Here is a 13187-nt window from a genome sequence, read left to right as displayed (position 1 = left end):
TAATCGAAATGACCTAATCTGAACATTCACTCCAGTGAGATGCCTTTCGTCGCATGCTCATCCTGGAATTCACGGCCTTTGGGTGGAATGGTAGGGAACTTATAAGCTACCCCCTCATCCCCATCGCCTCTGTTTGACTTGAAATTAGCTAACTAGGATGAGACTCCACCTGACTCGTATCCTCCACGCTTTCAGGATGAAGTGGTAAGTGGAAGGGCGGAACAGGGGCAGGGACCCACAAGATGCCAGGCGTTCTGGCAAGGAGTTGAGGGGGAGGTCTGCTGAGGCAGGAGCTGGAGAGCACGGTTCTGGGGCAGGGGCGGGCCCGCGGGGAGGGCTGCTGATTCCTCGGGCAGCCAAGGACAGCAGGCTGGACCCGCCTGCACATCTCCCGCTCATTCCCGGCCCTTCTCCGCACGCGGCCAACTCACCTGCTCCGAGGGCACCAGATCTCTGCGAGCCGTTTCCTCCGCTGTGCCTGCGTTGCTAGGTTACCCGCCAATCACGGGGGGAGGGACTCGGTATCTGACTGACTTTCCTTTTCACCATTCAGTTTCTTGTTCCGTTCAGTTCGCCCCACCTCCTGAGGCTTGACCAATCAGAAGCACCGCCTCTCGGACCCTCCACCAATCGAAAGACCCAGGAGTCTCTCTGGGTTGGGCTGAACGAGTAAGGCGGGGAGGGTGGGAGGGGAAAGGGGGCGGAGCTTCCTTATCCCGCCCCTTCCCAAGGAGGGGGGCAGGGAGTCCCGCAGCAGCAGCGGGAGAGAACTGGGGGAAGGACGTGACGCTTGGCCAATCACAGCTCATCGTGCAACCTCGCTAGCCAATAGGCCGTGGCAAAGGGGAAATGGGGCGGGGCCGACGGGGTGGAAGGGACGGTAGGCGGCGGATGGGAGAGCTGGCGCAGCTGCCGTGGTGGCAGCGGCTGAAGTGGCGGCGCCTGCGGTGGCTGCAACAGCCTCGAGCTCGGGGCTTTGGCGGCGGCGCCCGCGGGCTGGGCTGCGAGGTGCGGACCCCGGCGCGCGGTCCAGGTTGCTGGGGCGGCGCGTGTAAGAATCCGAGGGGTGCGAGCGACGGCCTGGCCGAGAGGGCAGGGGTCAGGGGTCAGAGGGCGCGGAGTGAGGGTTTGCGCTGCGCCCTGGGCTGCGGGGGGGCGGGCAGAGCGGGACCGGACCGGCTGCGGGAGTCCTCGCCGCGCCTTCCTCCCTCCGGCCCGGGCCGGGGATGACGCCCCCTCTCCTGGCCCCCGGCTTACCGGGGCGACCCCCGCGCGGGGCCGGGACCCGGGACCCGGGCGGGGAGCACGTGGAGCTGGAGCCCGTGGAGCTGGAGCCCGCCCCGCACCCCGTCAGCTGCTCAGCTCCCGGGCGCCCGCGGGGACTCGTACCCGCACCCGGGGCAGGGATGGCCGCTGGCCCGCGTTGCTGGGACCTGTCCCCACGGGTGACCCTTCCCTTCTGGGTGCCCTGCAGAGGAAGAAGCCGAGCCCGCCGGAGGAGCCCTGGGCTGGGACTCAGGAGTCCTGCACTGTGTGACCTTGGGCAAGTCCCTTCTCCACTCTGGGCCTCACTTTTTCCCTCTCTGCAAAATGATGGGCTTGAATTCAAATCAGGGGCCTGGTTCTGCCAGGAGGTAGAGGGTAATGGTTAAGTGGGGAGGGCCGCTGAACTCAGACTGCCCACGGTGAGCTCTAGGCTCTACCAGAGCTTGTAAAGGGTGGGTTAAGTTAACCCCTCTAAGCCCCACTTGTCCTCATCTGGGAAGTGGGGATATTAGCTAAACAGGATTTCTCGACAGCAGCGATACTGACATTTGAGCTACATATTTCTATATTGGTGTTAGGTCTCCCCTGTGCATTGTAGGATGGATGTTTAGGGGCATCCCTGCCCTCTGCCTACCAGCACCACCCCCCCTAGTTATGATAATCAAAAATGTCTCAAAATGTATGTTGCTGGCATCCCGTGGGGGGAGGGGGCAAAGTCACTCCCGTTGAGATCCACAAGAGCTAAGATGCTGCATGCATTGCAAACCAACAGTCATGTATTTTTTTTTTTTTTTTTAGATTATTTATTAGAGACACAGGCAGAGGGAGAAGTAGGCTCCATGCAGGGAGCCCGATGTGGGACTTGATTCTGGGTCTCCAGGATTCCAGGATCACGCCCTGGGCTGAAGGCAGACCTCAACTGCTGAGCCACCCAGGGGTCCCCCAACAGTCATGTATTAAACATTAAAATAAAAAAAAAAAACGTTTAGCCATTATAATAACAATGGTAACATTTAGAAACCTTCTTGATGGAGTTGAGAAGGTGGATAGATTCTCTCGCCTATAAAAAAAAACACAGGAGAGGATGACAAGATGTTCATTGTCAAAGTGGAGTGAAGGCTACAAGGAAGTTCATTTACATATTCTATTTTTGAGTATGTTTGAAAATATCTGTGGTAAGAAGTTAAACGGAAAAGAGAGCAAATAAAACATTTAATTCTTAAGACAGCCGGATGGTAGCGTCTCATTCGGGATTTCCTCTTTTGTCTCCCCGCTATTGAGATTGCAAAGGAAAATTAATCTCCAGACCTGGGGGAACTTGAAAAGTCTTACAGGAAGTTGGCTGGGCAGAGAGCTACAGGCTTAGCAAACAGAGTGGTGCTCACTTTCGCTGCCTAGTTTTAAGAAGATACTGATGGAAAGGAACTTGCCCGGGGTTCCTCTGGTGATGTGCAAAAAGAAGCAAATTGCCAGGTTGCCATTTAGTGGGTGAATTTGGAGGCCGATTTGATTGAGCCCAGAAGGCCTCAGTTTGAGGAAGGAACCTGCTGCTCTTTCCGAGTTCAAAGGTCTGCTGTCAGATCTGCTGAGTCTTTGCTTTTGGTCCTACTCAGCGGAAATGGGAATGTGTATAAATAGGAACTGTAACAGGCGAGTTCTGAGTGTTTTAAAGTTGGGAGTCCAGGATGAGTGCCTTTGTTGTGTGACTGGACAGCGCTTAAAAAAAATACTCTTCTCCTTCCTCTAAAACACCTAAATCTAGGAGAATAGCGCCTATATGAGAATGATATGGGCATGTGTAGGTAACCTGGCATGCCAGCGCTGCACGTCGTTGAAGCTAGATGCTCTGTAAATACCCAGGATGGGTCTTAGAGGAAATGTAATGTAGTGGATAGGATAACAGGTCTGGAGCCAGACAATGAAGTTCAAAGTTTGGCTTTCCAGTTGTCGGTTCTTGGGCAAGTTACTTATCTCTCAGAGCTTAGAATCTCCTACTCTGTAGGAGGGGAGTTAATAATCCTACTTACGAAGTTTCAATCAGCTTTACTTAAAATTTGCTAGAAGAGCCCCTTACATAGTAAGTGTTCACTGAGTAAGAACTACTATTATTATTATTTTTTTAAAAAAACTTACCCGGTTTTCTGTAATTTATTTTTTTTTAATTTTTATTTATTTATGATAGAGAGAGAGAGAGAGAGAGAGAGAGAGAGAGAGGCAGAGACACAGGCAGAGGGAGAAGCAGGCTCCATGCACCGGGAGCCCGATGTGGGATTCGATCCCGGGTCTCAGGATCACGCCCTGGGCCAAAGGCAGGCGCCAAACCGCTGCGCCACCCAGGGATCCCGAACTACTATTATTTTAATGATTGTTTTTTTTTAAGTCTTTAAAATCTTCATACACACACAAAAAATCTTCACAAAACACATAAACCAGGGTAAAGAGGGATAGAGGTGGAACGTATTAGCCATAACCTTAATCTCCAGCCATAATTATGTTTAAATTTCCAGTATTTGTTCTTACAGAGCCCCCTCTCCATATTTTAATGCTATTAGTGTAATACTTTTTATTGAGATATAATTCACATACCATAAGGAATCCACCATTTTAAAGGGTACAATTCAGTAGTTTTTAGTACATTTGCATGGTTATGCAACCATTGCCACTGTCTAATTCCAGAACATTTTCGTCAGTAGTGGTTGTGTTTTGATAATTGTTTTTCTCTTTTTATTCCCCAAACCCTAGAAGATGCTTCTGATGGAGGAGTTTCTGAGAAGCACCTCTGGGCCAGTGGCTTTGAAAGGGAGCTCAAAGCAGAGACTATTTAAAGCTCTGGACATCGCATCCTGAGGGCTACTGTCGAGGAGAGCATGGCTGTGAGTTTAGATGACGACGTTCCCCTCATCCTGACCTTGGACGAGGGTGGCAGTGCCCCACTAGCTCCCTCCAACAGCCTGGGCCAAGAGGAGCTGCCTAGCAGAAGTAAGACTGGGGAGGGGGCACAGCTTTTCTGTTTCAGGGGTGAGTTGTGGGCTTGGTGGTCTCATAGTAGATGCATGTATGCTAATGCCTGACTCTGCATTTGACCCCTTAGTTCTGACACAGAAACTACTGGGAGACTGTGGGGTCCTGATCTTGCATCCGCAGCTTAGGGATGCTTCCAGGGAATGAGTAGCCTGCCCTCCCAGGGCTCTCGCCTCCCTCAGTGCATTATGTCCCTTGGATTTGAGGTCTGCTGGCTTTGTTTGTGGATGCTTGGTGGGGACCTCAGGCAAATCTGCACTTTGGCTAGTTTCCCTGCCCCATTCCTTGTTAAAAAAAGAAACAGATTTCAACACTAGCCTCCTCTGTCCAACCTGAAACCGTTGGCAGGAAAGCAAAGATGATTGCTTCTCCACGCTGGAGCTCAGTCCCTGCACTGCCCAGGACAGGGTGGGAGGGGGCCTGCATTTGTTGTGATCCATTGATCTGAGGGTTTGGGGTTTTGCTTTGTCTTCCTTTTAAAACCAGAGCCTAGCACAAAGTGAGCCCAGGAGAGGTGAGCTTTAAATTTTTTTACATTTTAATTGTGTTTCTGGCAGAATAAGAGACCTTACAAAGCTTTCTGGTCCTTGTCCTGGAGCCATTTCCCTCATATGCTCAGGCCTTGGGTTAAGAGAGCTTAAAATAACTCTCGTTCTGTGGAGGGTCCTAAGATGTCAGGGACTAGCGCTTTAGGATCTCCTCACCAAGTGCTTGTTCCATCTGCTGGCCATGCTCCTGAGCCAGGCTGGAGGGGGTACTGCTGCCTTCTGGTTCACAAGTGAAGATGCTCGGGTTCAGGGAAAGATGAGCCTGGCTCTCCTGTCTCCTTTGTCCACAGAGAACAGAGTTGAGTTCTCCCTGCAGAGCAGGTTGCTCAGCAGCCTCCCTTTGAAAGTGATGAAGGACAGCAGTGTCCCTGTGGACAGGAGTGCGGTGGGAGGCCTGGCTTCCTATAAACTGGCTCTCCTTACTTCAGCATGCTCAGCCCACTCTGAGTGGTAGAGCTGGGGAATTCAGGAAGGGTAGATTCTTCCCTCAGCACCATTCAGGGCTGAGAAATCAGAGGCTCTGATTTCAGGCTTACTTCTGAAATGCCCTAGAGCTGGCAAGCCTAGTGTTAGGCGCTTTCTTATCTGTTTATCTTAACTAAGATCCTTTTGTAGGGTAGGCAATATTATCCCTATGTGACAGAAGAGGAAACCATGAGTCAGAGAGGTGAAATGACATGTCCACGGTCACACAGCCAAGCCAGTTGGGTGGGCATAGATTTGAACCCAGGACCGTTGGATTCCCCTCCTCCTCCCTTTTTCCTCTCCTGCTTCTCCTTGTTCCATCATAAGCCCTTAATAAATACAAGTATTGGCCCTTAGCATTTATGTATATTAATCTTATCATATAACCTCAAGATAAAATTATTGTTATTTTCCATATTTACAGAGGAAGAAACAGACCCTCAAAGAGGTTAAGTAACTTGTTCAAGGTCACACAGCTAATAAGCAATAATGCCCCTCTGATATCTGTCTCTACATCACTGTGTAAGGTGCTTTGAAGAAAGTGACACAAATGAATGTGACCTAGTCTCAGCTTCATTTTTTTTTTAACGTCTTATGTTATGAGTTGGATGCTCAACAGACTGAGCCTCCCAGGCCACCGCCCCCACTGCTCCCTGCCCAGTCTCAGCTTCAAAGTAGGATACTCCCTACTGAGGGGAGTGGTCAGGTCCATGGCCAACAAGGGAATGGACTCCAAGGGTAGGCGGTTGACATACTAAGGGTGTGGGTCGTTCCAGAAATAGTCGGGCTCAAGATTCTAAATTGGAGTCCTGATCATTGTCATGGGTGCCACTTTTAAGCCCTTGTGCAGTATCAGAGCTGATGGCTGAGGGGGTGTCTGGCTCTCTGGCAGATCAAAGTGGGAAGAGCAACCTAGTTCTGTGTCAGGATCAGGTTTTGAATCACCGATGACGGAGCTTGAGTGGGAAGTAGGCCAAGTAGACAATAAAACCAACCTTGGATGGGCCGTTAGTGAGGTTATTCTTATCTTAGTGTGAAGTTGGTGGCTTTTTTGGCTGTTTAAAAATAACAAAATAAAAAAAAATAAAAGTAACAAAATATAAAACCCTCAAGGTCCAGGGAAACTGCTTTGTTTCTCCCCTCACCCTCTTACTAGGTCATTTGCTCAAACCTCCAGGAATTCATGGGTGTCATTCACCAAGGCTCATTGACAAAATGATCGGGCCTGCCTGAAGACAGGGTTGGCCTTTGTTATTTCATGCTTGGATTTTGGCATTGACGTTCCTCCCAAGGTCCACCGGCCCTGCTGTCTGAGCAGCCTGTGTAAAACACAAATCGGACCTGGTACTCTCCCCAGCTTGCAGCTCCCCAGGACCTGCCTGTCCCCTACAGGATGCAGGCCAAGCTCTTTAGGCAGTGTACAAGGCCATGTGTGCTCTGGCGCCTTCTTGCCAGAATGATCCCATTTCCTGCCTCAGCCAGTGTCACACTGCTTCTAGTGCTGTGAAACCCCCGTGCATCCTTAAACCTCTCTGCTTTGCTGGCGACTCTGTCTGGAATGCCTTTCCCGGCCTCTTGTTTGCTGTTGTTCCTTATTTCCAGGTCTGTCTCGGAAATCCTGTTGATAATCCCATCTCTTTGAAGGCTTCACTGAACCTCCCCTCCCTGACACAGCTGATTACTCACTGCCCTTTTCTGCTTTGGTATCTAGATGAGACTTGGACTATTACAAGTAGCTTACTGTGTAATAATGACTTGCTTAACCATCTGATTACCTACTGGGCCCTGAGTTCATTCATCTTGGTATCACCCAGCTCCGTGCCTGCAGCATATAGGTACTCACCAAATCCTGGTGGAAATAAACCTAGTTGGGTTTCTGGAATCTTGTAGCTAGCTCCTAGGAGTGACTCTCAGGGGCCCCTGGTCAGAGGTGGGCAGGATTGCCCCCTGCCTCTTCTTCTAACCAGTGCTTGGAGTCTCATTGCTCAGAGGACAGCTGATTATCCTAGAGGCTGCCCCCGGCACCTCCAGCATGTGGTTGATATAAACCCTTGTGGTATTTAAGAGTTGGCAGAGTTCAGACAGAGACCTTCAGCAGAGTTGAAGGGTTGCGTGGGCATGAGCCACTGAGAACCAAACCAGCTTTCTAAGGGCATGAGCCTTGGTCGAGCCTGGGCCTCCACCCAGCCCAGCAGCTGTCACTGAGCCTTCTGCTGGCTCTGTACCTATGTTCTCCTTTGTTTTAGTCTGCTTTAGCTGCCATAATAGCACAGGGTGGGGGGCTTTAGCACCCAAAGTTTATTTTCTCACAGTCCTGGAGGCTGGAAGTCCAGGATCAAGGTGTCAGCAGGGTTAGTTTTTTTTTTTTTTTTCTGAGGCCTCCCTCCTTTACCTGCAGGCAGCCAGCCGCCTTCCGACTATGTCCTCACATGTTTGTCCCTTAGTGTGTGTGTCTGTGTCCTAATGCATTCTTACAAGGACACCAGGCAGATTGGATGAGGGTTCAGCCCTATGACTTCATTTTACCTTAATTACCCCTTTAAAAGCTCTGTTTCCAAAAAAATAAATAAATAAATAAAAATAAAAATAAAAGCTCTGTTTCCAAATACAGCCACATTCTGAGATCCTGGGGGTTAGAACTTCAGGATACGAATTTTAGGGGCACGCAGTTCAGCCTACAACTCTCCTGCCCTCTCCTCAGATGTAAGTATGCAAAAGCCAAGCCAACTGTGCTGCCTACGACCTTTGACCCTGTGCCAGGAATGGCCTATGCTGGGTGTTATCCCTGCTGGAGACTGGAGGGTTGGGATTGTTTTTTTTTTTTCCTCATTGTGGGGTAAGAATGGATTTTATCCAAGACTCCAGTGTCTCTGGGCTATAAGAGCGGCTGCCTAAATGCTAATGTATGACTCATAGGCAGAAGATGTCAGGTTGATAAAGGAGGCAGGTAGAGGCAGAGGTATTTAAAGCCTGGAAATTAGAATAACCTTGAAAACGGGCAATAGGGCTGGCATTTGACAGTGTGGTTGCAGAAAAGCTCACAGTTTGCATTGTGTACCGATCAGGCAGTGATCTAGACCACCACTAGACCATAGCGTCTGAATGCTGGGGGCAATACATAGGATTTCCCAAGGGAATTCTGGTCACACCTTTTGCCTTCTCATTGCCTTTTGACCCAACAGTGGCCAAAATGGGCCTGCATACTATGCTTTTTCTGGGTATAAAAAGGATTGGGGTCAAGGGGAGTGGCCGAGACACAGTCTCACGGGCTACTTTGGTGCTGGTGGTCCATGGTTTCCAGATGACAAGCCATGCAGGGATAAGGCCTAAAGTAAAAGAGCAGAAGAGTCCCCTCCTCACCCTGATGCCTTGAATGCCATCAAGAGTTACCTAACTCTGTGGTATGTAGCAATATTGAGGGCCACTGCCCCCTTACAGGAGGCCAACATGTGGCACCCTGGCTCCTTTTCCAGGATCTTCATGAAGCCAGAGGCAGTTGGCATCAGGCTCAGTTAAGGTGGTCCAGAGTTGTTGGCCTTGGGGCAGGTACATCCAGGATGAGCTGGGAAAGAGCAGTGGGTGCTGTCTGCCTGAGGATGATCAACCCCAAGGCAAGCTCTTCATCACAGAAACCTGTGCCTACGGTTCCTGCCCAGTGTACTTGCCAAAGGGTGAAGCCCAAGGGACTCCTATAGCTTTTGCTACTTGTGATACCCCAAGTGGTAGGCTGGTTCATCATATGGGCTCCAGAGTCAAGCTCCAGTCTTCCAGTCCTAGCTGCGTAGGGATCTTCACCTCTGTAAACCTCGGCCCCACTCCTAGAGTGGGGTCATGTTAGCATCTCCCAGGAGAATTGTTGGGCTTCAGTGAGATCATGTGAGTGCTCCCCGTGAGAAGTTCTCGGCCAGTCATAGGCATTATTGTCATGGCCGGAGACTGGGAATTCTTCTTTAGAACATGATGGTACACAAGCAGGGGTCCTGAACCCAGGCCAGGATCTGAATCCTGTTTGCCTCTCTCCTGGCACAGTGGGTGGCTACCAGCAAGCCAGGAAGCAGAGACAGCGTGGCAGCTGGAGACCAAACAGCAATTAGATTTTCACAGCCTCCCAGGGAGCCTGGGCATTTGGCTCTGCAGCATCATTCCTCTGGCTTTCTTAGGGCCTCACCAAGGCAGAATGCTGGGTGTCACCAGGCTGGCGAAGGCACCAATTAAAATGAGCAAGCACCCGGCATGCTGGGTTCCAGCCTCATAACCCAGACCTAAAGCTTTTCACTTCCTCAGCCCTCAGAGTCTTCATGGGGGATCCTGTCTGTTGCCTTGGGCCCCCTGCCATGAAATGCCATCTCTCCCCTCTGCATGCAGAAAGCTGCCATGTCGAAATGGCAGTAGTGGCAGCTGGGTGCAGGCTGGAGTGCCGACCGCACTGCTCTTTACCCATTGCCTTGGGCGGGGGGGCTCAGTTCATGCTTGCTCCAGAGCAGTCAGTTTCTCAGTCTCCAAGTCAGGGAGGGAACATAGGAGGGCTCTGACGGCTCACAGCAGTGCGTCTCTGGGGGCTTCTGATTGCGGCGCCCTCCCTGAGGCTGCCTCGAATGGTGGCCCAGGAAGGAAACCCAGGCTCTTGAGAGGAGGAAGCATCAAGATGGAGATCGATCCCCAGATTGCCTTCATCCCACCTTGGCGTTCAGGGAGCACATGGGGCAGCTCTCCATTCTTATCCCTTTCATGGGGCAAATTCCCTGATTTGTACTTTTCTTAACTCTTTAACTCCTCAAGTATTTAAGCCTCTACCATGCGCCAGGCAGTGTCCAGAAGCATTTTGCTAGGGCTGGCTCTCTGTTGAGTGCTCCCAGCAGGTGTGTGTGGCCGGCACTCTCAGGATCCTTGTCTGACAGATGAGGAAACTGATGCTCTGGGTGGGTGACACTCACCCCGGGTCACATAGCCAGGAAGTGCCACAGCATCGAACTCATGTCTCCTGACGCCGGACTCAGGCTCTTAACTGACGTGCCACATGCTAGGAGGAAAACTCTGTGGAAGAGGGAGAATTTTAGACCGAATTTTCTTTTCTACGAGGAAGTCTGTTTCTCTCTTTATCTTATTATTTTTTTTAAACTTTTATTTCCTACAAGGCATGTTATTCTAAATTGGAATTCCATACCGGAGCTCCTTTTCATTGCATAAAAATAGCCAAGCCAATGGGGTGTCATTTTGCAAACTGTATTGGATCATCACAGAGGAAGCAGAAAATGTGGGCAAGTGAAAAAGCTGACCACAAAGGACACCCACGATTCCCCCCCCAGTAGAAAACTCTGGCTTTCTCCTCAATGCATATACCCTTCTCTGGTTCTTCCTCCACCCAGGCATTGGACTCAATTTTACATCACGGTGGTTGGGCTAAAAATGAGAACGTATAGAATCAAGATTGGGAAATAGAAAGGAAGGACAGAGGAGCACCAACTTTGGAGTACAGAGTAAGGCTCAGAATGCTGGCTGGGGTCCTGAGGAAGGCCCCCTAAGGTCAGTAGTTCCCAGGGCAGGTGACCCCACATCGGGGCCTCCCTGGAAGATGTCCTTAGATTATTGGGTAACTGAGTTAGGGCATTGGTGTTTGGGCTGCCTTTGGCACTGGGGGCCTCTTGCCTTGTTTGTTCTTTGTGGGAGGGATTTATTGAGTTGTAAAACCAGGATCTGGTTCAGCTGAATTGACCTTGTAGCGTAGGACCAGGGCCTGGCCGGCCTAGGGCATGCTGGGAAGTGTGTACCGGGTAAAGGGTGGGACCTTCACTCTGGCACTCACTGCTGTGTAGGATCACAGGCTGGTTGTTACCAGATTTTCCACTGTATCAAAAGAAGTTAAAAACCTACACTTTTAATCAGAAGTTTTCTGATTTTTAAATATTGGTAACCAATTCTGGTTTCTTAAACATGGCCAACCAAATAAAGTCTGGTCAGTGGGCTGCTGCTTTATGCCCTCCAAGCTAGAGCACACCAAATTAAGCCTTGGCTTTCTGTTCTGAACAAACTACTTCAAAATAAGGAAACAGTATACAAGTGACCAAGGAACCGTGGCCCATGAGATATTCTTGACCTTTGGGTGGCATTCAGTGGGAATTGGAATCAGCCCGGAGATTTTTCTCTCTCCTTCCACATGATTGGCCTAGAGAAAGACCAGATTTCATCCATCTGTGGAATGGAGGCCAGAGCTAGGGGGTAGGAGTGCCAGGCACATAAGGATGAGAGGACAGAACAGGCGGGCACTTCTCCCACAAACCCCTTCGTCTTCCTTTTCTGTTTAGTCTTTCCTCCCTCTGGGTTGTGGTTCATGTGACTCTCTGCCAAAGGGTCCATTTTCCATTCTTCTCATCTACATTCTGCCCAACTTTAAGACTTTCCTCTCTGTTCTCAGTTATTTAATCCAAGCTGGCTGGAACTTTTTTTTTTTTTTTCTTTTTGGCTTTTACTTTGAAGGTAGGGTTTTCAAGGCAGGTGTTAGAAAAAAAAAAGCTTAATAGCTAGTGTTTATCTCCTAATTCTTCTTATGTTAATAATCACTGCCTTCTCGTCAACTGAAAAACTAGTAGAGCTTTCCAGCTGGCAGGCACATATTTCTTTTTCTTTTTTTTTTAAGATTTTATTTATTTATTGAGAGACACACAGAGAGAGAGGCAAGAGACATAGGCAGAGGGAGAAGCAGGCTGCCTGTGGGGAGCCTGATGCGGGATTTGATCCTAGGACCCTGGGATCTTGACCTGAGCTGAAGGCAGATGCTCAACCACTGAGCCACTTAGGCAACCCCAGATGCATATTTCTGAAGAACTTAGAATAACTGCCATGGAGGTTTTTAGGTGTAGTTATGGCTCGTGGAAGGACCCATGGTCTGGGTGGCCGCAAGAAAATTGAGGATGTAACGTGTTCCTTTTGTGGCATGTGTTGCAACTGTGAGAGGGATTTGGAGGACAGGAGAATAAGGAAGGCAGGGGAGGTAGGGATATGGGGCAGAAGGAGTCAGTCTCCCTGATTCAGGGCTGGAGTAGTGTCTGGAGAAGCTCTAGAGAGACTGTGTCTGAGTGTGTGGAGTCTTTAAGGAGATGTGCAGGGCGTAAAAGACCATCCCAGAGGAAGGGAACAGGCAGGCAGAGGCCTGGCAGTGTCAGAATGGGTGGGTATGAAGGCTGGTGCTTAGGTTGGAGAGTGGCGAGGAGAGATTGGCTCCTGATCTTGGAGGTTCTGTCCTCCTACACCTTCAGGGCCAGGCCAAGGAGCTGGGACCTCATCCTGCGTGATAGAGAAGCCTGAGAGGGCGCTTTCAGCTGGGGAGTGACATGGTCATGTTTCCAGGGAGTGTCCGAGAATTCATGCAGGCCGCCCTGAAAAGAGTGGTTGGAGTTGAGTGTGGAGACTGGGTAACGTAGTGGCAGGCACAGGGACATGGTGGGACCTGTTTTCTTCAGCCTCAGCAGTGTTTTCAGAAGCGCCATAATCAAGCAGGCCTTATGGTTGGTCACAGGATGAGTACTAGCACCTGTGGTCTTACAGACTCCAGCTCCCCATGTTTGTTACCTGCCTGGGGCCTGTAGGCATTTGAGTTTGTTGCCTTTGAAGTACATTCTGGTGGCACGGCACTGACACATATGGCACTGCAGCAGGTGACACTGTGGCAGGAGTCAAGGGAGCAAATGATGGTGAGGGCTCGACTAAGGGGTAGTAGACGGGCCTGTAGCCAGGTGGAATTTAGGGACAGGTGGGCATTGGGGGTGCTGGGGAGATGAGCAGGGGCAGTGGCACGGGCAGAGAGACGGAGGTGTGAGCTACCCCGTGCAAGCCAGAGGCCAGGGCACCAGGGGTGCATTGGGTGTGGGCTGTGGTGAAGAGCAAGTGCTC

General features: G+C 50.4%; 1 protein-coding gene across 3 annotated transcripts in view; it reads left to right on the top strand.

Annotated features, from left to right (window-relative positions):
* Window positions 1-874: 874 nt before the first annotated feature.
* Window positions 875-13187, top strand: part of TPCN1 (two pore segment channel 1) — a 63253-nt gene continuing 50940 nt past the window's right edge. For 2 of the 3 annotated variants that reach the window (XM_041728471.1, XM_041728468.1), the window contains exons 1-2: window positions 882-1051; window positions 4009-4245. In XM_041728471.1, coding sequence (XP_041584405.1) covers window positions 4134-4245 — 112 coding nt within the window. In that variant the 5' untranslated portion in view covers window positions 882-1051; window positions 4009-4133. Of the gene's footprint in view, window positions 1052-4008; window positions 4246-13187 lie in introns of all 3 variants that reach the window. The other variant, XM_041728469.1, reaches the window with a different exon arrangement.

The sequence above is a fragment of the Vulpes lagopus genome, chromosome 14, assembly GCF_018345385.1.
Source record: "Vulpes lagopus strain Blue_001 chromosome 14, ASM1834538v1, whole genome shotgun sequence".
Lineage (NCBI taxonomy): Eukaryota > Metazoa > Chordata > Mammalia > Carnivora > Canidae > Vulpes > Vulpes lagopus.
Note: the sequence above shows the minus strand (reverse complement) of the source record. Positions and strands in the feature narration are given on the sequence as shown.